Raw genomic sequence first — 27936 nt, 5'->3', positions numbered from 1 at the left:
AGGTAGAAAGTTGAAATTTGGCAGGCTTATTCCTTACAGCTTACTTACAAAAGTTAAGCAGGTTTCATTTCGAAATTCTACACGTAATGGTCATAATGGTCAACAACGTCTGCCATGTTGAACTTTCTTATTTATGGCCCCATCTTCACGAAATTTGGTAGGTGGCTTCCCTGCGCTAACCAAAACCGATGTACTTACTTATTTCGATGGTATGACGCCACTGTCGGCCGCCATATTGAACTTTCCAACGTCACCAATTTTCAAACTTCCCGTGTAGGTAGAAGGCTGAAATTTGGTACTTATTTTGGTGGTATGATGCCACTGTCGGCCGTCATATTGAACTTTTAACGGAAACCGATGTCCGTACTTATTTCGGTGGTATGACGCCACTGTCAGTCGCCATATTGAATTTTCAAACATCACTAATTCTCCAATTTCCCGTATAGGTAGAAGGCTGAAATTTGGCAGGCTCATTCCTTACAGCTTACTTACAAAAGTTAAGCAGGTTTCATTTCAAAATTCTACATGTAATGGTCATAACGGTCAACAACGTCCACCATGTTGAACTTTCTTGTTTATGGCCCCATCTTCTCGAAATTTGGTAGGCGGCTTCCCTGCACTAACCGAAACCAATGTATGTACTTATTTCGGTGGTATGATGCCACTGTTGGCCGCCATATTGAACTTTTCAACAGTCTTTGTTACTTATGGGCCCATCTTCAAGAAATTTGGTACACGGGTTCCCAACGCTAACTGAATCCTACTTACATACAAATATACGTCCATAGCCTGCAGCTCGGTCACCGTGTGAGGCGGCGTTGGGCCCCCCATCCCAACGCCTCCCACGTTATTGGCTGCCTGCCTCCATAAGGCCGTCCGTAGCTTCAGTCTCTACATTCCCTTCCTTGCTTCGCCACGGGATTCACGTCTCCCTACTGATAACTACAGCCTTTTTGTTTAATCCACGGCTTCTCCGCTGTTTTATTGTTTGTTTATTACAATTATAGTTATTGTATAGGTATTTTAGACTTACTTTACATTTCTCAGGTACCCATTTCCTTTATCATTCCAACCCCCATTACCATGTCTATCGAGATGATCACTATCGATCAAAGAACTATCACTTGCCGAGTCGTTTCCATGCCCGGAGATACCACCTACCTTTTCCATTCTCTTTGTTACATATTGCACGGCCACATCAGGCTCACTCGGATATCCGGAGGAATATTGTGTCTTATGTATTGAATGACTGGGACAGGTTCAAGGTGTGGACTGATGACGGTACAGGAGATAATTATACTACACAGGAGCACTATAAGAGTGAAATGCTTAAGCCCTTCACCTATGGTTCTGCATGTGAGTTGATTGCTGCCGCTGAATTGTTCGGTTGTCGCTTTCAAGTGTACCGAAATGGCCAAATATTTTACACCTTTCGACAACCGCCAATGCCTCTTAAACATCTTAGATTGACAGGTGACGATTTCAGTAGTGGACACTTTGATGTTTATGAATGTTTAAACTCTCAAAAGCTGGATGTGATTTTATTGTTGAAACCGGTTGTGTGCTTACAACGCTTGACAGATGCTGAATGTCACTTAATTACAACAAATCCTGCAAATACTGTCATAATTGAAACAAACCATGAAACTCAAACCGATTATGACAGCAGCAATCCAAGCTGTGAGATTTGAGACAAGATTACTGTTCACATGGCCAACTGTAAGTTGCATGCTAAAGAGTAAGCTCAGCGCACAGCTTGGTCATGTTACAACCGGAGGGCCGAATTGACAACATGGTATACAAAGAGATCCTTAACAAATAATTATTGGCATATTTTCCCTCAGTTTAAAAAGGTTAAATTTTCTTCTTAATAAAAATTTTAATGCAGTACTTCGCCGCTGCGAAGCGCGGGTATTTTGCTGGTTAGTGTATATATACTGTACTGTACATCTGGAATATACACACCACTTATGTTAAATATTTCCTCTTATAATTCACTGTTCAGCAACCTAATGTCCAGTGGACAGAAAGTATTTCTGAATCTACCTGTTTGAATGCTAATGCCCATGTACTATTTGCCTGAAGGAAGGAGTGAGAAAAATGACTATGCTGGTAATAATCTGTTTCTCCTTCACCAGCTTTTTGGAGGACCTTGAGCCAAGCAGGTGTTCTACCAATATGAGGTACATCTAATGAGGAGCAGAAAATATTGAGGACAGATGGTGAAATGTGAGCTGTCCTTGGACTTGAGAGGAAATAGAGGAATTTGTGAGTCTTTTTGGCAAGAGCCGAAGCATGTTGTGCCCACTTCAGTTCATCTGTGATAGACACTTCAAGAAATTTAAAGCTGCTCACTCTTTCAACAACTTTCCCTCTGATGTAGATGGCACTGTAGTCTGTTTTCTGCTGCCTAAGTCTATGAACAGTTCCTTGGTTGCTGACTTTATGAGTGAGATTGTTGTCTTAGCTCCATTGAATCAAAAGTAGGCTTACTTTTTGTAAGCTATCTCATCGTTGTTGGTGATCTTGCCTATTTATGGTTATATTATCAGCAAATTTTAATGATATGTTAGAGCTGTGTCTAGCCACACAGTCATATGTGAACTAGAAGTCCAGGAGGGGGCTCAGCACACTACCGAATGCAGTATCTATGTTGAGGTTAAGACTGGAGGATGTGATGCTGCCAGTCTGCACATGCCAAGGTCTGCTGGTTAGGAAATCCAAAATCTAGTCACAGAGAATGGCTCAAAGTTTTAAACTGTGTAGTTTGATTGTCAGCTTTGATGGCACAATGGTGTTAAATGCTGAGCTGTTGTCTGTAAACAAGGCTGAGATTTTATTGTCCAAATGTCCCATGGATGTCCTCTGCAGACCAGTTCAGACAATATACAAAGCTGAGTCAGAATTGTTCATTATTACTAGCTATCATTTTAAAATCTTTTCCTCTAGTGTCTTTATATTTTCATTTTATGGAACACCTGATTGATTCCAAGAATAATAGTATTGCTACGTTTAGATTTTCCTCAGATTTTATGAGCAAAAAAAATCTAAATGTAAGAATGTTTTTCATGAAATATCATTTGCTAAGCATTTAGTGGGCAGCTGTGTTTTATATATACTGTAAATGAAATGGAACTTTCTAGATTCATTTTCATATAAACAGTCGTAGTCTTGAAACCTTACAGACTAATTATATCTGGGAAACTAAGCATTACCAGACCCACAGTTCCACATCTAACCAATGGCCATGTTTGATGGTTTTCTTAGTGACTAGCACATGCTGGTTCAGTCACTGGAATCTGTTCATTTGAATTTGTGTGGTCTAAGCTACTGTTGAAATATATATATTTAAGTTTCTGCCATCTCTTAGTAGAAGATGGCCATAATTTTAGAAATACCCACATCCTTTGTTTTTTTCACTGATGTTCTCCTGTTACAAACTCTGGAAGCCTGCTTAGATATTGTAAAATTTAAAGAGTTGGTTTTAGGATTTTTATTTTTATTTGGATTGGTTTATGGCTTTCATATTGTATATTTCTCTGAAACTTTGGATAGGCGGATGGATGGATGATTAATTGAGAAATGAAACTTGTACTAGACAAACTCTAGAATTTTGATGAAAGCTTTAGTGAGCTACTATCATTTGTGAAGAAGCAGTAACTGAGGAACACTACATAAATGTAAAAATTGCTTTATTACAGTAATTGCAGGTTCTTAAATTCAGTCGTGGATGCCCTTGTGGCTGAAGATTTTCAGATACAAATTAAAGGGCAAACTCCACAAAATAGTCAAATGAAAAAATAAAGGAGGGATAGAATTTTTTTTAAAACTGAAACATTTGAACATTTGTAACATTTGAAAACTGAATCAATTGAACTCATCTGTAAATATTACTATTTAGTAATTTTTTTAAACAGCTAATGATGCAATAAACCTTATAAATCCTACTATATCAATTTTTTATGAACCTAACAAAAGAATTCTCTACTAAACCAGATTTTAAGAACAATTCGTTACAAAAACAGCTTTAAAGAGTTTGTTTAAATTAAAATATCCTGCATTATCTTGGAATTCACTAATTCAGCAATACACATATAATAATGTTTGAATTTTTATTTTTAGCATTGATTTTAACCAGTAGTTTTCAGTTACTGGAGAGAAAATGTCTAGGAATAAATTTGGAATGTGTGCAAGGCAAGTATCAGGTAGTCCATGATAATATCTTTTGCAAACCCAATGCTCAAATCTACTCTATTTCTTCTTACATTAAGAGATCCCCAAATCTATAACACATGAAAATGTAAGCTTTGCATTTTAATGTTTATTAATTCCAATACTAGATTACGTAAATGATAGTTGGATAACTATTGAATGGATATACCACTATTTTATAGCTGCTGTTGTTATTAGTATTTATATATTTTATATTATATTACAGAAAAAGGCAAAATATTTTTCACTTGAATAATGCAAGTACTTTTAAAAAAAAAAAGACCATTAAATAAGATTTCTGCTTTTGCTATGGTATCAAAAAGGCATTGAGTATCACAACATTTGAATGTTATTGGTATCGAATATAAAAATTCTGGCATTATCACGAGGGATAGGATTCTGTTGACACACAGAGTTGGGGAAGGATACAAAAAATTTTTTCAGGATTGAAACACAGTCCCAAGAACACAGTGGCCTCTATAGTTCTTAAATTGAATAAATTTGGAACAACCACATCTCTTTCTAGAGCTAATTGCTCAGCCAAACTGAGCAATTGAGGGAGATAGGCCATTGTAAGAGAGGTGACCAAGAACCCAGTGGTCACCATGGTTAAGCTCCAGAGAACCTGTATGGGGTTGGGAGAAACTTCCAGAAGGACAACCACCACTACAACACTATACTAATCGGGGCTTTAAGACAGAGTGGCCAGATGACTCATTAAAGGCTGCTTAAAGTTTATAAAAAAGCACCTAAAAGACTCATTCAGTGAAAAACAAGATCCTTTACGCTGATGAAACCAAGATTAAACTGTTTGACTTCAATTCTAGCAGTCACATCTGGAGGAAACCAGATACTGCTCATCATCTGGTCAATACCATTCTGTGTGACCTCATGCTGTGGGGTGCTTTTCTAGCAATAGCAAATGAGAGACTAACCTGGTTTGAGGGAAAGCTGAATCGAGCAAAGAAAATTTATATTTTTAACCTCCTTGTTGTTAACCCTATGCATAAGTCACAATTGGAATTCTATGTAATTATGGTAAAACCCAAGTCAAATTTGGGAGGACATAATGATTTGTTTTATAGTGTTAACCCCAAATAACACTTGGGACCATATTGTGCTGCCATCTACTGGATAAAATAATGTTATACTGACAAAAATCATAAATATTTATTTGCATTTTGCCACTCTATTGTAACATCCATATTCAATAGTTGGGCATCACCTTTGTCCAAAACTAAGTGCCATGTAAATGAGAAGCTGGAAAGCCAGATGTAAAACAAACTGAAACTGAACCATTAGTTGAATTAAGCGATAGTAAGGAAAATGTGAATTGATCATCAGACATTAACAAAGACAGTGAAACCGATGTATACAGCATTGTGCAATTGAACCAAGATGACATGCCTCGTGAATTCGGTCATCTGAAAGTTCACCATGGTGCAAGTAGGTGCGTGACAAAATGATTGTAATCACGTAGATAGACGTTAGCACCCCAATGCAGCAACTGTTATTTCTGTCAGGCGAAATGTGGAAGTAGCTAAGCTTTGCATTGTGGTTGCCTACAATAACACAAGAGGTATATTGCTCATGTGGATCAGGCACTGATATTCTACCCCCTCATTCTCAAGCAACAGAAAAATATAAGAAAAGTGAGCAAAGAAATACGCTTCTGATGTCTCAATTGATGACAGAATGATGTCACATGAAGGATGTGTACTAAATCTGCATCAGTAAAGCAGTTGGACTCTACTACTCTACTAGATATATTTTTCCAACTGTATTTACAGTATGTTGATATTTCGATATTTAAATGTAGAAACATTTTTTTTCTTTTTGGTGGGAAAAAAAAATTAAGTGGTTTTGACTTTTTTTCTCTGAGGATATTAAAGAAAGTCTGCTCCAGAGTTCTCTGGACCACAGATTGTGCTGAGGGTTGTGATGGGTGGCCACAGCCATTACCTGGTCAGGATGCCTACTGCATTGAAGGACCTGGTGAGAGAGCATTGGCAGGGCAATACCTTCCTTGGGATGCTGGAGGGCAGGTTTCCTGGGCAGCTGTGGCACTATGGATTCTCACAGGGTATGCTGGAAGTTGGAGTTTGGCAAAGCCCTGTTGGGTTTCATGGGGGCCTCCAGGGGGAGCTGCAGAAGCCTAAATTGGGCTGTCACCACATCTGGGAGTGATTCTGGGTCCGATTAATGGGCCACCTGGAGCACTCCCAGGGCTATCGTAAAAGGAGCCAGAGTTGGAAGGAAGTGGATGAAACTTGCCTGGAGAAGTGGAGGGGAAAGACAAGAAAAGGAAAAGAAAGAAGAGAGAAGAAGGGTGCTGTGCTGTGGGGAGCAGGAAAAAAGCGCTGCCCTGCTGTAAATAAGACATATGTGCTGGACTGGAACTTGTGTCTGCCTGTCAGTGTCGGATTAAGGCAGCTGAATGTGCCTAGGTGGTCCACAGGGTTCATCCTCCAATAGGACAATTATCTTAAGTACAAAGCAAAGACAATACAGCCCAGATTGAGCACAATCAAGTATCTCTGGACCAGAAAATAGCAGTCCAATGATAGTCTCCATCCAACCTGACAGAGCATAGACATTTGGCAGAAAATCCCCAAATCTAGTTGTGCAAAGCTTTTCATGTCATACTCTAGAAGACTCTGTAAGATTAAGATGTTGTATCTGACTGTCTTTTTTTATTCATTTTAGAGTTTGTTACAACATTTAATTTCTGGTCCTGGGGATTACATCTATTCTTTGGACTCTTTTATTCGTCTCCTAGGATACACATCTGACGAGTATCACTCAAGTTATCTTAAACATGTAAGGATTTGCTATTTGGTGATCACCAGTAGTCTATCTAAAATTAAGTACAGAGTTTTGCATTGATAATAACATTGATTAAGCTTTTGGTTGATTTAATGAACAGTGAATACCAATGTCAAGAACATTTTTATTTTAATCCCAGAAATAATAATATATTTTGGAAGCTTTTGAAACTTTGTTGATTAAAAATGAGGAACTGGAATACTGGTTACCTGTGCATAACTTTTTCTATAACTGTGATATCTCAAAAGGAAAACTTGATCTTGATATAAACATGTTTTTTCAAGTTAAAAATAATACAAATGACTTGGGGAGGGTATCTGTTCATTAAATGAAAATATACAAGCCTAATAGTATAGGAAATTAATGTAAAGCTTTCCTAGTGCAGTTAATTTATTGAAATATATCAATTTTCACAGGTTGTTTCTTCATTAGTGAAAGAACTTAACAGAGGCAATTGTACTGAACCTTTTATTCCTGTATGGTATGTATTGAATGCTTAGAAAACTACTAGAACAAATTATCGTATGAAATTGAATTCTTCCTCATTACAACCAAGTTAGTGAGTACATTTTTTAACCTTCTAATATTGTAAGGAGCATAATTACCTTTAAAACTACAACTAAACTGCTTTATGTATCAGGTTTTTAAACTCCTAGAAATAAGTGGTTTAATGGAGTATATGCTTATTCTAAAGGTTAAAAAACAGCTTTTGTGTCAAGATTTCAACCTAATGCAGATATGCCATAAAGAGCACACAATCAACACGATTTGGATAAATCACACATACACATAGTTTTGCAATTCATCCATCCATCCATCTATTTATAAGCCCGATTGATATATTCTGTAGCTTTATGGGATAGAGCCTGTCTTGGCAGCACCGAGTACAAAAGCTCCTAACAATTGTTTTTGTGGCTCAGATATGCAGCATTGTGGGAAAATGTTTTATTATAAAAGTGTTAATGAGAGGTAATTTAGCCTCCAAAAAATCATTTTTTTATTGTTGGACAACATTAATAATAGAAATTCCTAAATACTGTCCCTAAGCATATTAACTACTAGCAAAATACCCGCGCTTCGCAGCGGAGAAGTAATGTGTTAAAGAAGTAATGAAAAAGAAAAGGAAACATTTTGAAAATAACGTAACATGATTGTCAATGTAATTGTGTTGTCACTGTTGTGAGTGATGAGTGTTGCTGTCATATATATATCGTAAAAGGAGCCAGGGGAGTTACGCCTCCCACGGGCATCAAGCAGAAGTCTATTATAATATATGGACGAAAAATAGGTTCCAGTTATGACCATTACGCGTAGAATTTCGAAATGAAACCTGCCCAACTTTTGTAAGTAAGCTGTAAGGAATGAGCCTGCCAAATTTCAGCCTTCTACCTACACAGGAAGTTGGAGAATTAGTGATGAGTCAGTGAGTCAGTCAGTGAGTGAGTGAGTCAGTGAGGGCTTTGCCTTTTATTAGTATAGATGTTTTACTAGTGCACACCCCAATACGTACCTCTGAAGTTCTTAGCAATAGCAGAGACCAATCTTGCTCTTAGTTCCCTCACTGCAAAGACTAATGCTCTGAATATCTTAATAATGGCTGAGACCAATATTGCTCTCAGTTTTCCTGTCTGCAAGGACTGGCCCCCACCACGTTGGTGATGGCAGTCTTAAATGGATTTTGCACTAACTTGAAAAGTGTTCTCTTTACTATTATCTACCTTTTATGACCTGGTTAAGTATCTAATTTCATTCTATAGAGCCTCTAAACCATCGGTGACTGCTAGTGTCACAATAAAAACAAAGTAGTTCCAGTGAGATAATACCAATTCATTGTTTCAATCTAAGCGTATGTTTATTTGCAGAGAAACCATGCATATCAAACACTACAAGCTAAAACAGAGGAAAACATACACCCTGAATTATTCAAACCAAAGTACATAAATCAAGCTTTGCATCATATACTGTATTTCATTTGAGTGCAAGACACTGCACTGTCTTTTTTTTCCTCTTAGGCCATTTGAGATGATTGTTTACATTGAGATGGTTTTGCAGATCCCCAGCCCGACAAAGATGTTGAAGAGGTGTTTCCAAATGCCGTTCTTTATAGAGTGCCTTGATGACTGATTATGCAAGAATTTAGCAATAAATGCATTAGCTGAAATTGGGCAACTGATAATTTTTAATGGTGTTCTTGCTTGTCATTGAAGTTATATAATATGTTGACAAGAAGATCCCCGGTGCTTATTTAATCTGTTCTTATAAGCATACACACACTGGTTAGTTTATCTGAGCTTAAATAGTATACAATGATATTATATTTCAGTCTTTCAATCTATTTGCATATATTCCAGTATTCTGTTATATTTGAAAAACATTCATTCAACCCCATGAGATCATTGTCATGTGTTCGCTGAACAAATCTGTTCAAACAAGGAATTTGCCTGTTAAACTCCTGTTTACATACACGCAATAAAATAAATGCTAAATTTCCTCTATGAAGTTTACAATGCACTTTATACAATTTATTCATATAATGATGTATCTTATTCAAATAAACCTAAATTCATCATACAAATGAAATATAATAAACCCCGTTTAACAAACTGTAATAAGCACTATTGATTCCCAATATACAAGTAGTGTTGACCGGTGAAATTTGTCAAAGTATTTTTTGCAGTGAATATACTATATTTACCAGTGACCTTGTTTGCTGAACAATTTAGCAGGAAATTTGACGTGGCCAGCTTAAATGGATATTTTTTTTCTCGGCTCCACATGATGCTTTGCAAGGCCAGTGTGACATAACAGAGCTGTAACAGGAATACGGAAAACTTTCCATCATGTGTACTCCAACTCACTGCCCAATTTGCTCTTGCACATACATGATGTCAATGCCCATTCTGTAACCCATCTAGAATTGCACCCTGCATGCATTAAAAAAAAATCAGTATTGTAATTTTAAGGGGGTATTACCTGACCATAATGAGAACATTATGGGTGCTGCCGCTGAATATATAACACTGATCAGACGTGCCACAGAGCTGTTTTCATAAGCCAGCCGATGCATGTGTAATTAGCCATGTGGCACAAAAACAAGTCAAAAGAAGCATTAAAGGAGAACCCCCTACCTCTTTCCTGACTCAGAAAACATATTAGACCCTATGAGAAAATAATAATGATGAAAGATTTATTACTATTTACTTGGTGTTTCTATCTTCTTGATGGAAGAAAAAAGTATGACATATCTGCACAGATAGATCAGATTCAAACAGTACTTTTTTTTTCTTATTACTTATTTATAGCCAATTGTATTTTGTTTGTGGATATCGTTCAGTCCGTGACTTTTGTTGTTTGAATCATGGTGGCACAGGGACAATCATTGCTGCCTCAAGGATAAAGTCCATTACACCATTATAATCCATTTAAATCTAGTTCAGTTTCTCCTACATTACTGATTTCAATGCATTTTGCTGAGTTTGGCAAATTTCCGGAACATTTACAAGATTTCATCTAACTCATGGCAATGCGAACTCCACTTGGTTTACTCATCACAATACAGAGATGAACTGATGAAGACGTATCCTTTTTCTAACAATACTTGTCATTGCTTCCCTACCCAGAAGTTTTTAACTCTTAAGACAATAACATTATGCAGCTGTTTACTGTGCTGCAAAATTAAATAAATAGCATACTCACTGACAAAGGATAATTTCCAAATGTTCTTCCTAGTTCAGATTAAATTAACAGTGATATGTCTGTCAGCAACCACTGTTACTTTCAGGTAAAGAACTGCAGAAATTGTGTATACTATTTATTGTTTCTACCACTATGCGTATGAGTTATGTACATTTCATTCCGGAGTAACTGTAGATATTCATGAAATATTTCTCAATTAAAATGCATTTAATTGAAAAATGTGTTTTACTAACAGCACGTCTATTTTATAAAAATACCTAAGTTATCTAAAAGGATTTGTGCAATTTCACTAATGCATTCTTTTCCAGGTTAACACCTGAAAGACTGAACAGTTTATCTACTCTTTGTATACCTCTTGTTACTTGTTCTGATGCCACTCCGTTAATCAGTGCCCTGCTTTTGCACTCTAAATCTGATTCTGAAGAGGTGCTGAATACTGATTTATTTGAGTCCATTAACAAGGCCTTATTACAGTAAGAACATTTTGAATTATTATATTATATTATGACTGAAGCTAGCTCCTTCATGTGATTTTTTTTTAAAAAATTTTTGTTAGAGACCACAAATTAAATTATATAATAAAATAAAATGTTAGTTTTGAAATGATTACCAAGATAAAATAACATAATTTGTTTTTCTGAATGACATTTATTTTCTCACTGATCACCTGACAAGTAGGATCTTGTGTGAAAATGTATTCATATTATCATATAATCATATTATGCAAAATCATGTGTAGAAATGTAAAAATAATATCTTGATACAGTCATTCAGATAAATGTAATAGTCAGTCAGTCAGTCATTTTCCAACCCGCTATATCCTAACACAGGGTCACGGGGAGATGTAATAGTATTGATAACAATTTTGATAAATGCAAAAAAGATTTAGAATTAATAATTATCAATGAATGTATTAGAATTAGAAATATACTGCATGTGCATTGTAATAAAATCTAATGTGCTTTGTATATGGCTTTCCATTTGTTTTTAGGTATGGCAAACCAATTTGCATCAAAAACACAAAATAATTTTTTCTTCAGAGAAAAAATCTACCTAAGCAAAGCATACTTGAGCATTTCCTTTTTATAATGTGTATATATTCTGTATATGCACTACTGGTCAAAAGTTTTAGAACACCTCAGTTTTTTCAGTCTTTATAGAAATGCACAAAGTTTAAAGTCTTAATGTTTCATGAAATAAAGGCATAGAACAAATAAACAATAGCAAATAAAAAAAATAAGTAAAGGAATCATTAAGTGTACAAAATTTTATTCAGATTTCCGATTAATCAAAGTAGCCACCTTTTACTAATACAACAGCCAAACTTTGGTAACCCTTTTGGTTCAGAATGCCAGTCGCCTGTGCAAGTCATCAACTATGTCTCTATCAAAAAAAAAAAAAAACCAGACCATTCATTTCTTCCTTCATGTTTGACATTTGGTGTCACACTCTGAGGAGCCATTCTTTCACCAACTTGATTGCATACAAACACCCTGCGTGATGAACCAAAGATTTTAAATTTTGATTCATCGGTTCATAAGACTTTCTTACAGTCTGCAGTAGTCCACAGCCGGTATTTCAAGGCCCTATCTTGTACTTTAAGGAATTGCTCTCTTACATCCACTCTCCCTGTTAAACCTGCACTCCAAAGTCTTCTCTTCACTGCAAAAACATAGACTTGCTTTTTTGATCACAGCTAAGCTGTGCTTGAAGCTGATGTGTTGTGAGGCACCTGTCACACAAGCTGGTGACCCTCTGTGACTTTGGGTCTGCCAGATCTCTTCCTATCAGACTTTCTACCAGTTTCCAATTTGGAATGTGTAGGACACCGTACTCACTGACACTTAGATATATTTTTTTTCTTTTGCAATTTCTCTAAACCAGCGGTTCCTAACTTGTGGTATTGGTATACGCAGGGGACCGGTTGGAAGTATGCAAAAATATTTGTAATGGCAGAAAAGACCAATAAAAGGAGTTAAATTAAAAACACATAAACAAAATTATAGAGTTTTGGTTTACAAAGAAAGACATGTGAAAGTTGTCACTAGACCCGCCCACCACTAGTCATGTCACACGATTGCACATGTGTCCTCCATCTCTTTGCCAAAACTGTCACTGTGATTGAAGTGGTCTGTCATTTTAGTGTTCGATTGGCTGTCAAGTGAGTAATGTGTATTAATAGGCCTAGATCATTCCTTTTTTATGGGTGCTTAATTTGAAGTGAATAACTATTATTTATTGTTTTGAGTGACCTTCGATTGATATTATTTTGTGTCCCAAAATGGATAAGTGGTTGAAAACAGGAACTCTTAAGAAAGCTTCAGTTAGCATTGAAATTCAACCTGTTGATTCGGCAGCTGCAAGTACTTTGAAGCACTCTGATGATTTACAATCACAAGGGGACCAGGATGCAGCGACTGATAGGCCTGTTCTTGCAAGAGATAAAGTTAGCACTATTAAAAAACTCATAACATCAGTGCTCCACTAAAGAAGAGAAAATATTCTGTTGCGTTGTTTGTGGAGAGATATTGTCTAATGGTAGCATGAAACCATCTTTGTTGATGTGCCATTTAGAGACAAAACATCCAATTTACAAACAAAAAGATGTTCGGTTTTTCCAGCAACTATCAAACAGCCCTAATCTAACTTATTGTTTCTTTTCTGCAAACAAAGTCCATGATAATGCGATTGAAGCATCATAAAGAATAAGTTACTGTATTGCTAAAAGAGGTAAAAATCATACAATCGTTGAAAATTTGATATCTCCTTGTGTCTTTTAAGTACAGGTGGATGAAAGCACTGATGTTTCCAATCAGTCAATTTTGTTTGTTATTCAAGATATTTAAATGATAACATGCTTGAAAAAATCTTTTACTTTGCTATAATCTCACTGAAAGATGTAAAGGCGAGGACATATTTAATGTCATTCACTGTTACTTCTGTCAAAACTAAATTGATTGGGCCAATTTCTGTGGTGTTTGCACGGATGGTGGAAAATCTATGTCTGGCTGTTATATAGGTTTATGCGGTTGCATCAAAGAAGTCGCTTCCCATGTAGCTTGGAGTCATTGCTGTATTCACAGACAAAGCCTAGCGTCTAAACCCCTGTCAGATTCATTGAAGGAAGTGCTCAATCAATCTGTCAAAGTTGTTAATCGTATTAAGGCCAATTCAACAAACTCCAGACTATTCAAATCTTTGTGTGAAGAGATGGACAGCCTCCATACTACATTACTTTTTACACACAGAAGTGAGGTGGCTTTCACAAAGAAAAGTACTCACAAGATTGTTTGATTTGAGACATAAAGTTCAAGGTATTTTTGAAGGTTCATGAAAGTGAATTGCTTCAACAGCTTGCGTACTTATCTAATATTTTTTCAGAAATAAATAAACTAAACCTAGGATTACAGAACAGTTCCATAACCATCTTTAAGGTATCTACCAAAATCGGGAATCATATCAAAAAAGACCAGTGTAAAAAGTAGTATAATAGCTCACTTAAAAGGACTTAAGGTGTCGTTCAGACAGTATTTTCCATAGTGAGATAGTAAAGATAACTGGATTTTAAATCCATTCAACAAATTGTTTTTTCAACAAGCTGAAAAGCTATCAGTTTCTGAAAAAAAAAAATTGATTGAACTTTTGACTAATTCTTCTTTACAATCTGATTTCAAAAAAAAGAAATGTCATTGACTACTTCTGGGCAGAAGTGAAAGAAAAGTACCAAGAAATCAGTGATAAAGCAATACAATATTTATTACCTTTCACGAACACAGAGCTTGTCAAAAGAGCATTCTCGTCTTATGCATATTTTAAGAACAAATATCGCAATAAGCTTGACGCTGCTCCTGATTTGAGGTTATATCTGACTTCATTTGAACCTGATTTTAAAAAACTTGGATCTGTGAAACAAGCTCAAGGATCGCATTCAAATTATTAAGAGCATCGTTGGAAGACGTATATCAAGATGAATAATTATGTACTTTCATCATAAGTTAATGTGGGTAAAAATTATTTTAATGCTCTTTTTATTTATTTTGATCTTATGTTAGGCTGCTATTATAAAAAAAAATTTAATAAATTGTAAAATGTAAAATCAAAAATAAAAGCCAATAAATGTCATTAGGTTAATATGAGTCATTTCATTATTTAGCTAACCTAAGAAAATTAAAGAAAAACAATCTTTTTTGAGGGTTGGGTGGGTGGGTGTAATGAAGAGGGGGGGGTACTCATAAATGAAAAGCCTAATCGAGGGGTATGGGAGAGAGAAAAGGTTGGGAAACACTGCTCTAAATGAAATGCCTATACTTCTAAGGGTAATGATGCTCTGTCTCATTTCATGTGTTAATTACCATTTTCTTGCCATTGTCACTGGAATTTGCAACATAATTCAAAAGGTGTAGTTACACAGTCTGTTCCAACTTTGCTTTAAGACAAACACATGGTTAATAAGCAATCAATAGAAGTTGAGACATCTGTGCAAACTGTTTGCTTCAACTTGCAGGGCTTAATTTACTTTAAATGCTGCAGAAATTCAGTAGATTTTAACCTATTAGTTATTCCCCGAAGAAGGCCCATTTGTAATATTCTGAAACTTCCTTTTATGGTTTTCGCTAATCTAAACTTTAAATTTAAACTCTGGAAGTCTATTGCTTACCTTTTCACCATTTTAGGTCATTCATTGCATTTGAAATGATTAAATATGAAGAAAAGCTGAGGTGTTCCAAAACATTTGACTGGTAATATGTGAGTATGTGTTTACATACAGTATAAATATTTGTGTGTGTATATATATATATATATATATATATATATATATATATATATATATATTATGTATGTATATATATATATATATATATATATATATGTATGTGTGTGTGTGTATATGTGTATATACACATATATACATATATCCATCCATTATCCAACCCGCTATATCCTAACTACAGGGTCACGGGGGTCTGCCGGAGCCAATCCCAGCCAACACAGGGCGCAAGGCAGAAAACAAACCCCGGCAAGGCGCCAGCCCACCGCAGATATATATGTATACGTAATTTATATTAATATCATTTACAGTATATACTGCAGTGTCATGAGTAATTGAGTCACTTCATTAATCAGATTAAGGCAAACAAATCACAGATTAGGGTCTCAGCAGGAAGTTCCAGTAGTTTGGGAGCATTTAACTTTACCTGTACCAATAAATTAGTGTTCCATTACTGCACAACAGTTATGCAGCAGCATCAAAGATAGCAGCTTTCACCTAAAACTCACCTGATGCCACAAGGTAAGAACCATGAGCTGTACATAATTCATGGTGTGATACTTAATGTACAGCTTTATTCACTTACTAGCAAAATACCCGCGCTTCGCAGCGGAGAAGTCATGTGTTAAAGAAGTTATGATAAAGAAAAGGAAACATTTTAAAAATAACATAACATGATTGTCAAAGTAATTGTTTTGTCACTGTTATGAGTGTTGCTGTCATCAAGGATTTGATTATCATTATTTCTTTCAATCAGGTTCGTATTTGGAGGACGTGTTTTGTTCAAGTTACATTCCGTGTTTGTCAACCGTTGTAAAGATAACAGGTTTCATTCATCGAAGTGTTCACTACCCAAATCGCTATGCGAGTATGTAGCGGCAGCGTGTCTATTAAGTTGTGGATCTGCCTGCGAGTATTTAGCGACAGTGTGTCTAATAACTTGTGGATTTTTCTGCGATTATTTGGCGTCAGCGTCACAAAGTTGTTTTCGTCTAGCTGCATCAGAAAATGTACCACGACGTCTGACATGCCTCCTTTTTAGTGTTTTCTCACAGCATGGATTGCTGCTGTCATAATCGGTTTGAGTCTATATATATTTATATATATATATATATATATATATATATATATATATATATATATACTGCTCAAAAGAATTAAAGGAACACTTTTTAATCAGAGTGTAGCATAAAGTCAATGAAACTTATGGGATATTAATCTGGTCAGTTAAGTAGCAGAGAGGGGTTGTTAATCAGTTTCAGCTGCTGTGGTGTTAATGAAATTAACAACAGATGCACTAGAGGGGCAACAATGAGATGACCCCCAAAACAGGAATGGTTTAACAGGTGGAGGCCACTGACATTTTTCCCTCCTCATCTTTTCTGACTGTTTCTTCACTAGTTTTGCATTTGGCTACAGTCAGTGTCACTACTGGTAGCATGAGGCGATACCTGGACTCTACAGAGGTTGCACAGGTAGTCCAACTTCTCCAGGATGGCACATCAATACGTGTCATTGCCAGAAGGTTTGCTGTGTCTCCCTGCACGGTCTCAAGGGCATGGAGAAGATTCTAGGAGACAAGCAGTTACTCTAGGAGAGCTGGAGAGGGCCATAGAAGGTCCATAACCCATCAGCAGGACCAGTATCTGCTCCTTTGGGCAAGGAGGAACAGGATGAGCACTGCCAGAGCCCTACAAAATGACCTCCAGCAGGCCACTGGTGTGAATGTCTCTGACCAAACAACCAGAAAGACTTCATGAGGGTGACCCAAGGGCCCCATGTCCTCTAATGGGCCCTGAGCTCACTGCCCAGCAGCATGCAGCTCGATTGGCATTCGCCATAGAATGCCAGAATTGGCAGATGCACCACTGGTGCCCTGTGCTTTTTACAGATGAGAGCAGGTTCACCCTGAGCACGTGACAGAAGTGAAAGGGTCTGGAGAAGCCATGGAGAACATTATGCTGCCTGTAGGTTTGGATTTTTTTTCTCCTTAAATAATAAAAACCATCATTTAAAAACTGCATTTTGTGTTTACTTGTGTTATATTTGACTAATGGTTAAATGTGTTTGATGATCAGAAACATTTTGTGTGACAAACATGCAAAAGAATAAGAAATCAGGAAGGGGGCAAATAGTTTTTCACACCACTGTATATATATATATATATATTTATATATATATATATTTATATATATATATATATATATATATATATATATATATAAATATATATATATATATAAATATATATTTATAAGCAAAATACCGTGCACGCATTGAGAAGTAGTGTGTTAAAGAAGTAATGAAAAAGAAAAGGAAACATTTTAATAATAACGTAACATGATTGACAATGTAATTGTTTTGTCATTGTCATGAGTGTTGCTGGCATATATATATATATATATATATATATATATATATACACATATATATATACATATCTACATATATATATATTGGGGTGGGACTTGATTAAAAAGAATAATCTAATTAATTAGAGGCTTTGTAATTAATTAATCTTGATTAATCGCATGTAATCGCACAAGTAAATTTGCCCCAAAGCGCAAAGGTTTTTTTTAATGTAAAAGGGTATTAGTGGGCGACAGAATCAAATAATAGACATGGACATGAATATTGTAAACTCAAGCTCTTTTAATTTCTAAAAAAAAAAAATGCATTTAAATTGCATTTCAATTCAAAACAGAAACAAAAATATCATCCCTGGCTAAAATTAGGCAGACTTAAAAATAAAGTGGTATTCTAAGTACTTTAAGTACATGTTCAGAATAGTATTGTCTTTAAATAAGAATAATTTCAACATAAAGTGCAGTTTTTCTTCTTAAAAAAATAAGGCAGAAACATAAAAGTTAATTTGACCATGTTCACCTTTAAACTCTGAGTAACTTTAGCCAAAATTATTTTGTACATTAGGCTAAAACAGTGTGATCATTGAACATTTTGTAATTAGATGTAAGTAAAATTACTAACGGTCGCGGAAGTCCAATGATCCCCAGTAAGAGCCACAAAGTCCCATTTCTGTAATGCATCTAAATTTGCTTGCTTTTCAGTGTCATAAAGCTGTTGAATTTTACTTGAAATAGTCTCTCGGCACGGTAGTTGGAAAGTTGGATCACCTGACGCTAATTGTAGCACATTTTCTAACCCCCTATCTTCCACCACTGTTAGTGGTCTACAGTCCAAAGCAATCCATCTTGTGAGAGAATTTGTATGTTTGACCGATGTTGACCTACCAATTTTGGTGCTGAAGCCAGTCATTTCATCAGGTTTGGGCTGCCGACACCTTTTGTTGGTACTCGAACTCGCACTGCTAGTTCTAACAGCATACACAGTTTCTGTGCTCGCTGTAACATGTTTTGCATTTAGATGGTACCGTAAGGTTGAAGTGCTTCAGTGGTCTGCAAACTCCTTTTTGCACAGTTTGCACAAAACCACGGTTTTATTAAGGCTTCGGTCGCATAGTCTTTTGAAATGAAATTTTCCTCCGATCAGTCCTAGCAACGCGCTTTCTTCAGACTGTTCCATTTTTGTAGCTCTGATGTGTGCATCAATGTAATCGATGTACCAGGAAATCATACATTGACAAAAGTTCCCCTTTGCTTGGAATGCAAAGTGTGATTAAATGCGTTATTTTTTTAATGCGTTATGGAGCACATGCATCGAAGCTTCTCAGCTGTGCTTGTGCTAAGAAAAGGAAACATTTTAAAAATAACGTAAAATGATTGTCAATGTAACCTTTTGTAGTGTCTGTCCCTGAGACTTATGAATTGTCATCGCGAAGCAGAGCCTTAATGGAAATTGGAGGCATTTGAATTGACATGGGAGATCAGAGAGAATAACGGGGATACGAGGAATACAAACTCTCTCCCCAGAGCAACTGCCAGTAAAAATAGTTGCCTCAATTAGGTTCTTTTGCAGACACGTGACCTGAAGTCTCGTGCCGTTACAAAGTCTCGGTGGCTGTAAGGTTTTCAGTAATATTAGTGGTGTCCCAACCCTCAAAATTAGATTATGCTCAGTAGTGGCTGGAGGATTCAAAGTGTGGAGAAACCCTAGAGACAGCGTGTGTATTAATTTGTGGATTTTTCTGTGAGTATTTGGTGGCACCGTCACAAAGTTGCTTCCGCAAGACCGCGTTAGCTGCGGAGCTCAGCTCAGAGCGAAATGAAGTGAATGAAATGATGACAGTCTCTCGGAATTTGCATAAGCACAGTCCTTCACCAGCAATTTTAACTTAGTTACAAAGTGATCAAAACTCTCGTTTATACCCTGCGTCCTCTCATTAAACTTGTATCCCGCAAATATCGTATTAGTAGTGGGCATGACAAACGCCAGCGGCAGCATGTCTATAAACTTAATTTAAACTTACGGTTTACACCGTGCTTTGTTTCCGCAGTAGCTGCACTTATGAATATGCTTGTATGCGTCACTCGCTTACTTCTTATTGTTTCGCTGCCTTCTCAATTGTATAATGCATGTTTTCTTTAGCGCTCTTTGGAGCTCCTCCTTATTTTCTACGTACTGCCTTCACAGTCAGTTCACGTGATTAAGTGGGAGGCATGATGACGCGACACACAACTCCGCCTCCCACGGCCATCGCGCTGCAGTCTATTACAGTATATGGAGAAAAAGTAGGCTCCAGTTATGACCATTGCACATAGAATTTCGAAATGAAACCTGCCCAACTTTTGTAAGTAAGCTGTAAAGAATGAGCCTGCCAAATTTCAGCCTGCCACCTACATGGGAAGTTGGAGATTTAGTGATAAGTCAGTCAGTGAGTGAGTCAGTGAGGGCTTTGCCTTTTATTATCTTCATATATATAAATATATACATATCTACATATATCCATATATCTATATACATATATGCACATATATATGTCGGCTGCCTGACTTTTATAATAGTATTTTTACAGTGCAGGAAACACCACTTTTTGCAGACACGTTCACGTGATCAAAAGTCTCCATGCTTTTTAGAGGTCTTGCTTGTTCTCTGCGTACTGTGTTCATAGTCACTTCACGTGAGCCGCTCGGAGTACATGCATTGAAGCTTCTGAGCTCTGCCTGTGCTATCTCGTGCGATCTCGCGTTGTCCTCGGCTTTATTTAATGTTAGCTAAGACCCGGCACTTAAAAGTTTCTCTCGCAGTTTCACTGAGTTTGTGTCAAACACCACCCTGACCATCTCATCTTCATCTGAATATTTAGTGGCAGAGTGTTTCTATTGGATTGCCGCTGAGGGACGGCCTTATATGGGCAGGCACTCAATTACGTGGGAGGCGTGATGATGCGAGACGCAAGATGCAACTCCGCCTCACACGGTGACCGAGCTGCCCGCTATGGCCGTATACAGTATACGAAAGTAGGTTCTAGTTATGACCGATACGCGTAGAATTTTGAAATGAAACCTGCCTAACTTTTGTAACTGTAAGGAATGAGCCTGCCAAATTTCAGCCTTCCACCTATATGGAAGTTGGAGAATTAGTGATGAGTGAGTCAGTCAGTGAGGGCTTTGCCTTTTATTAGTATAGATTATACCAGCTGCGAATATCTGCTGTCACTAGATATTTATTGCTTTCTTTTTCCTTCTCCTAGTTTAAATGATACAACAGATTTAGAACTCTTTACATTTGTATTCTCACCTAAAAATCAGGACAAAAATACACTGGTGAACTTTTCACTTTTCTCAAGAAAAAATGTGACCCCATATACTCGTTATACAGCAAGCTCCCAAATTTATATTGACAACAAACCTCCAAAATTTCCCACAGCTTTTGAATGTTGCTAAATTATATCCTTAATTTATAAGTATAGTTTGAATTCTGTATCTTCAAGAAACACACAATGGGGGTAGGGGATGATAGAGAGGCATTTGTAAGATGAATAGGGTGACTAAATGCATATTTCTATCTACAGCTGTAAATGAAAGTGCAGACTTGTAATGCTGAATAATTCTTTGCTTAACAAGGAGACACACATGCCAATCTGCCGATAGCTTGGGCTGCCAGTTACAGAAAGAGCATTCTTTTAGGCCTTTTTCAAAAAGTGTTAGGACTGAGGTTGGATATGAGGAAATTGATTGGGGAATGATATATGTTACTTGGATATCAAAACAGGCTTAATAGTCAGTGAAAAACTGAAACTGTCCTGATGTCAACACATAATATACAAGCAAGTAAATTTATTTGGACCGGAAAGCTAAACCTTACCCTTTTTTATTTGATAAATTGCTGTCTGTTATCTTGCATAAAGTCCATTTTCCTTTATGGCATAACATTCAGTATGCAGCAGTTGTTTTGGCAAGCTTTGAAAACAAAGCAGGACTAAAGAAAATTGTGTACATTATAATATTTATAATATATAGGTTTTTTTAAAAAAAGATTATTAATCATCCAACAAACTAAATTACTCAATATACAATATAGTTGATACAACATTAATATTGATATTTATATACATTATACATTTATGTGTTGTGACCACAAGAGGGTGTTAGGGAGCCCCCAAACCCAAGACACAATACTACGGCGCACATAGGATAAAATAAAGGCTTTTTATTATTTCTAGGCACTTCTTCACAATCCTCTCTCCAGTAATAAACCACAAGTATACAATAAATCAAACAATTCTCACAACTCTTCCTCCTCTTTACCTCTCGTTAAATTTTACCCACTGCCTCCCTACTCTGACTTAGTTCAATTGAGATAGCGGCTTCGTTTTAAACCATACCCTGGAACTGCTTCTGGTCTCCTGTCCAGGTCATCCAGAGCATTTCCAGGTTGTGTAGAAACTAGGCCAGTCCTCCCAGGCAGCTCCCACTAATGGTCCCCAAAGACCCCAACAGGGCTGTATTTCAGGACTCCAACTCCCATGCCACGCTGTGGTTGTCCTGATTGAGGTTATCTCAGAGGGATACTGCCACGTTTCTTGTGAGGGAATGATCTACTCCCAGTGAGCTTGTTCTCCTGCTTCCTTCCATTATAGCCTCCTGGCCAGGCATGAATCCTTAATTTATCCCGGCCAGGATGTTTATTCTTCCTCTCTGGCACTTACAGTGTATATACAGTATATTAATATTAGTTTCATAATCCAATGAAATCTCCTGTTAAAGTCAAGCATAATTTCTCAAACTTCCTCCTTTATGTACTAAATAGTGTATAGCTGTATGTATCTGTGTGGCCTGTGCTGTACTGGTGTCCTGTTCAGAGCTAGTTCTTGCTTGGCACTTGACGCTGTCAGTGTTTTATAACATGGAATTAAACTTCAATTTCAGTGTATGCTCTACGTCAATAGTTCTCAGGTATGGTCCACAAACATGAAGTCAAGTGGTCTACAAAGTGACAGTCATTATATCTGATCAATATGACATTTAAAATTCTCATCTATATATATAATTCACTAAGGCAAGACCACCATGGAAAGCACGCTGGAAGGGGTGTGGATTCACTGAGCCGCCGACAAGCAAGACACCTATGACGCACGCAGGAAGGAGCCACAACCACCAACTCCTGGCACCTCTGAGCCACGTTGACTGTTCATAGAGGCATGTTTCTCGCGGAGGTGAATCGCCATATGCAGCGTGTAAAACGGTTTGCGAGGGGTATCCCATGGGATCCTTAAAACAATCCTTTCCAACTGAGGTTAAAACACAATGAAGTAAGCAGTCTTTAAAAACCGAGTTTTTGGTTACGACGCACGACTGTTTTACACCCTACATACAGCAATTCGCATCCGTCACAAACATGCGTCTTCTTCACTCACGGGCAATTATATGTTGCTCTCTCCAGAGTTCCATCTTTTCATTCACTTTCTGTTGTATCCTCAAACCCTCCCTTTTTAGACAACTGTGTCTTTCCAGAAGTGTTCAACCATCAATAAATAATTATGCATGAGATTGAGCGTGTGTCTAGGCATGGGTAAGCCGTTGAACCCCATTCGGGCTGCAAACTGTGGAATTCCCACTAAGTGCGACTCATACGCTCCCACTGGTTGCGTCCCTACCCTTTGTGCACACCCCCCTCCCACCTCGCTACTACCGTGGTCAGGTGTCTTGGTGGATTATATATAGAAAAGCAGCCAAAACCGCACAGAGCAATGAAATGTCTACGTCAGTCACAGGTGCATCTGGACTTTGTAAAGACAACGACTCCAGTGACGAGTTGGAGGTGGCCACATGAGCGGGCAGTGCATACTGAACGAGAAATCATCAGACTAGCATGATGGAGGGAGCCGAGTGGACGTCCTTCTCCTCTCCTGCCGTTCCACACTCCACGCCTGAGCGCAGTGCACTCGCATCCTTCCGTCTGGCAGGAGAAGGAGCGATGGGGGTCCGCCAGTTTTCAGTCACAGACGATTGTGTGTTGGTTTGTTCCGTGCATTGTTACAATGTTGCTTTTTTTTGATGATTTATTACATTACCGATTTTCAAAATGTTAATTTTCTCCCTGTGCTTAAAAATCATTACAAAATCGGCCTGATTATGCGGCGTATGGTATGCCGCGGGTTGGCTAGTATACAATATTACATTTAGCACTTACACAATGTTACAGCTTCAGCATTTTTTCTGTTTGCTGTCACAATAAAAGCCTGTATCATTTTGTTGAACCAACTTAATTCACTAAGCTTTCAAAAGCATTTCAGTTTCTTGTTTTATTTGTGTTTATGTCTGCAGCATTTCTGTTTGTGTACATTTGTTGATTTATTAAAGTTGGGCATTTCCCTAGCCAACAAACTTCTACTTCAACCTTTTCACTATTACGATCACAGAAAAAAAGCATTGAGGAAAGTGAATGTGACACTATTCTGACCTTTAAGTTTAACCCTCTGTTTGTCGCTTAGGTATATTTAATGTTTTATATTAATTAAACAAAACACAGTTATTAATCTAAAAGTATTTTTTTGCTATTTGGTGCACTTTGTTAATCCCCAATTATACTATCTTCAAGGCCAAGGGTATGCTTTGGACCACTACCTGAAATATTGGAGTTTAAAATGCAAATCCACAAATACTGGATTTTGGTGGTATTTTTCACATAAATGCATGTAACAAAATAAATGTGTCAATTCTAACAGAATATACACTATGAAATGACTGTTGCCTATAAATGGTCAGCCATATCTTTAACTTTGGCAAAGTATCCCTCACTCCAAAACACTTCCAGAACCATAGTTCTGACAAAGACTTGTTTGACAAATTCCTTTAAAGATAGTTTTTTTTGACACACAAAATTAAGAAGTGAGTAGATACAGTACAAGTTAGTTATATGGCAAGCAGCATACCTGATGAAAAAATTAAAGAAAAGTTTTACACCAGCCTATATTTAGAAGTGATTGATTATGAGGTATTGAATTACTATATAAATTGTTTAATCATTGTGTTTTACATAGTTTCCAAGGTTAGAGGGTCATGTTTTCATAACCTATATAAGTATTAGAAGGAGTAATTTCTTTATAACAATACAATTATTAGATATGAGTAATAAGAGTATTGTAATGAAATGTATGTCTAGCTCATTGAAAGTTTAGTTTCTAATGTGTTTATATCTTTCTGTTTAAGGAAGAAAATTGTTCTCGAAGAAAATGTGATTATGAATCTCTGGTTGCGGTATTTTCCCTGCTTTGAATCAGCAGCATTAAATCTAATTGAAATGCTTATTTCAGCTCAGCTTTCTAATCCACATGAGATGGAGAAAGTCTGTAAAGACTCCATGCTGGTAAGGTAGAAAGTAGTAAACTAGGCACTTTATAGTACAAACTCAACATGAGTTCCCATCTGTAGGAACTGGATCAGCTATTTGCTTTTTACTTAGTATTGGTTAACTAATTCCTGTCACTTTTTTCAACTGGTAAATTTGAAATTTAAACAGATATTTTCTGTGTTGTTGAGAATGTTACACAAATCCATGCTAAAAGTTTTTTCCTGAATGGAAAAATCATGTGTATAAATGTAATGCACATATATTAAGACTGACAATCACAGTCCTGATTCTTCAGTAGTTATTTCAGAAATGTTAGGAGTTGTATTTATAATTACTAGAAATCACTTTTAAATGTCAGTAGAAAGAAAACTCAGCAGAAACACTGATTTTTAATAAAGAACTAGGTAATATTCTATTTGACAAATTAGAGATTTGTGTGGTTTTATCTACATATTGTAACTAAAGGTTTAATTACATGCAAAAAAATTTTTGTTTCTTTTTAAAGAATCTCACACACCTATATATACAGCCTTCTTAGATAGTTCATAGTTTAACAAGGGATGTCTCTGGTTGTCGTGCTAGTGTAGGCAGCCACCTCTACAAATGTTAAAACACTTTTTTTAAATAGGTAAAATATGTGGGATAAAGATGTTTTCTTGCATATTAGTAATTACAAAAAAAATAATTTTTTATTGAGAAAATGATTTCCTATATAAACCATTTGGTGTTTTACTTATGTTTCATTTTAAAATATATACTTTTTCAGTTAATGAAGTACAAAGATATCATTTAATTTTTTTGTGATTTTGAAGAATAATTAATAAATTTAATAAATAAATGAATAAATGTAGCTTAGAAAAAAACCTAGTTCAAACAGTTGTAATGTAATGACAACAATAACACCATATTAGAGGGTAACTATACTAGAATTCTTATAACTTTTTAATCAGTGCATTAAGTAATTATTTATTTTACCTAAGATTACATTAAATACCTAGTTGAATATCCAGTTCAACACTGAGTAATATGACTAGTTTACCTAAATAGAAAGTGCTATTCCAGAAGCCCTTTATATCTATATTTCCTAAATTTATTGAAAAGAAAATTTTGTTTCTGCTTGTTCATTGCTGATGGTGGGGATTTTTTCATTTTAACAGTGTTTAATGGTTTTTAAAAATGGTATCCCAGCACAGCACAAGAATTGAGAGAAGGTATATTAGTCGGTAAGATGTATAATACCAGTATTTTCGTATTAATTAACAAAGTTAACATTTTAGGTCAGTATTTTTTTTTCATTTTAGTATGTGCTGTTTTAGCCTGTTTGTTGGTATGTATTTTATTACTAATGTAGGACAATTCTGTTTTAAAATACCATATAAATGGGTTTATTTTGTATTGTTTATTTCAGCCAAAAGCATCTGCCTATCACCCTCCACTTTTTCACATTATAGATTACATCTTCAGGTAAGCTTGCATAATTTTATGTATTCAACAAAGAGTTCTTAACAGTCTAAAGAAAATATATATTATGTAAGGTGCTGTCTTATTATGCGTGAGATTGAATGTCCAAAAAAGGATTCTAAACTGCTAGGGTATCACTTATAGGATTCTTTGATTATCTTAACCTAAACCTAACCCTAAACTTTTTAATGTTAGAAGATGTTCTTTAAATTTAGGTCTATCACAGATTAGATTAATTCACTTATCTATAACGTCTGAAGGTGCACTAAAATGTTGTTCAGTCAGCGACCAAACTGGTAAATAGTGCTGACAGGAACCTTAATGCTAAAGCATTTCAGATTATGTTGCTTGCCTAACAGTGGAGAACACTATCTAATCTCAGGATCTTAGGTTGAAATAGGTATGTCTTATGTTCTGTTTTATTGGTAGTAGAATTAAATTTTAACTTGCATGCATGAATAATGATAGTAATACTGTACCAACAAGACACATGTACACATCTTTGAACCATAAGATTGAGTGTTTAGTTTTGTTGTATTATCAATATTTAACATTTCTTGTATTGCAATGCATGTGTAAAGTTTGATGTACTTATGATTTAAGCATTGTTGCTCCTGATTAAAGACAAAAAAAAGGAAAAAAATGCTTAACTAAAGTAGTGTTATGCGATATACTGACACTGGAAACGTACAGAAAAACCCAAATTTTAATAACCCACAGTCAGTTCCCCACCCAAGTCAAAACTTACAGTTAAAGTTGTGGAAAAACAATTCTAGACTAGTGTAAAGGCTGCTTCACAAAAAACCAGCGGAGCGCCTTATATGAGCAGGCAGTCAGCTAAAGAAGGGAATCAATAAATATCTATAACAATATAACAATTTTGTTGATGCTAGAGGTCAGAGGAGAATGGGCCGACTGATTCAAGCTGATAGAAGAGCAACTTTGACTGAAATAACCACTCGTTACAACCGAGGTATGCAGCAAAGCATTTGTGACGCCACAACATGCACAACCTTGTGGTGGATGGGCTACAACAGCAGAAGACCCCACCAGGTACCACTCATCTCCACTACAAATAGGAAAAAGAGGCTACAATTTGCATGAGCTCACTAATATTGGAGAGTTGAAGACTGGAAAAATGTTGCCTGGTCTGATGAGTCTCAATTTCTGTTGAGACATTCAAATGGTAGAGTCAGAATTTGGCGTAAACAGAATGAGAACGTGGATCCATCATGCCTTTTTACCACTGTGCAGGCTGG

At 36.4% G+C, this 27936-nt stretch overlaps 1 protein-coding gene across 1 annotated transcript in view; it reads left to right on the top strand.

The window, feature by feature from the left end:
- The window catches only part of fancc (FA complementation group C), a 107117-nt gene that overhangs the window by 42859 nt on the left and 36322 nt on the right, over positions 1-27936 (top strand). Inside the window, exons 5-9 of the mRNA XM_039758851.1 lie at positions 6919-7032; positions 7455-7519; positions 11043-11207; positions 25075-25231; positions 26625-26680. Of these exons, the coding sequence (XP_039614785.1) occupies positions 6919-7032; positions 7455-7519; positions 11043-11207; positions 25075-25231; positions 26625-26680 (557 nt within the window). The remainder of the gene's footprint in view (positions 1-6918; positions 7033-7454; positions 7520-11042; positions 11208-25074; positions 25232-26624; positions 26681-27936) is intronic.

Source organism: Polypterus senegalus, chromosome 7, assembly GCF_016835505.1.
Source record: "Polypterus senegalus isolate Bchr_013 chromosome 7, ASM1683550v1, whole genome shotgun sequence".
NCBI lineage: Eukaryota > Metazoa > Chordata > Cladistia > Polypteriformes > Polypteridae > Polypterus > Polypterus senegalus.
The sequence above is the reverse complement of the archived record's forward strand: the minus strand, read 5'-3'. Positions and strand labels throughout refer to the sequence as shown.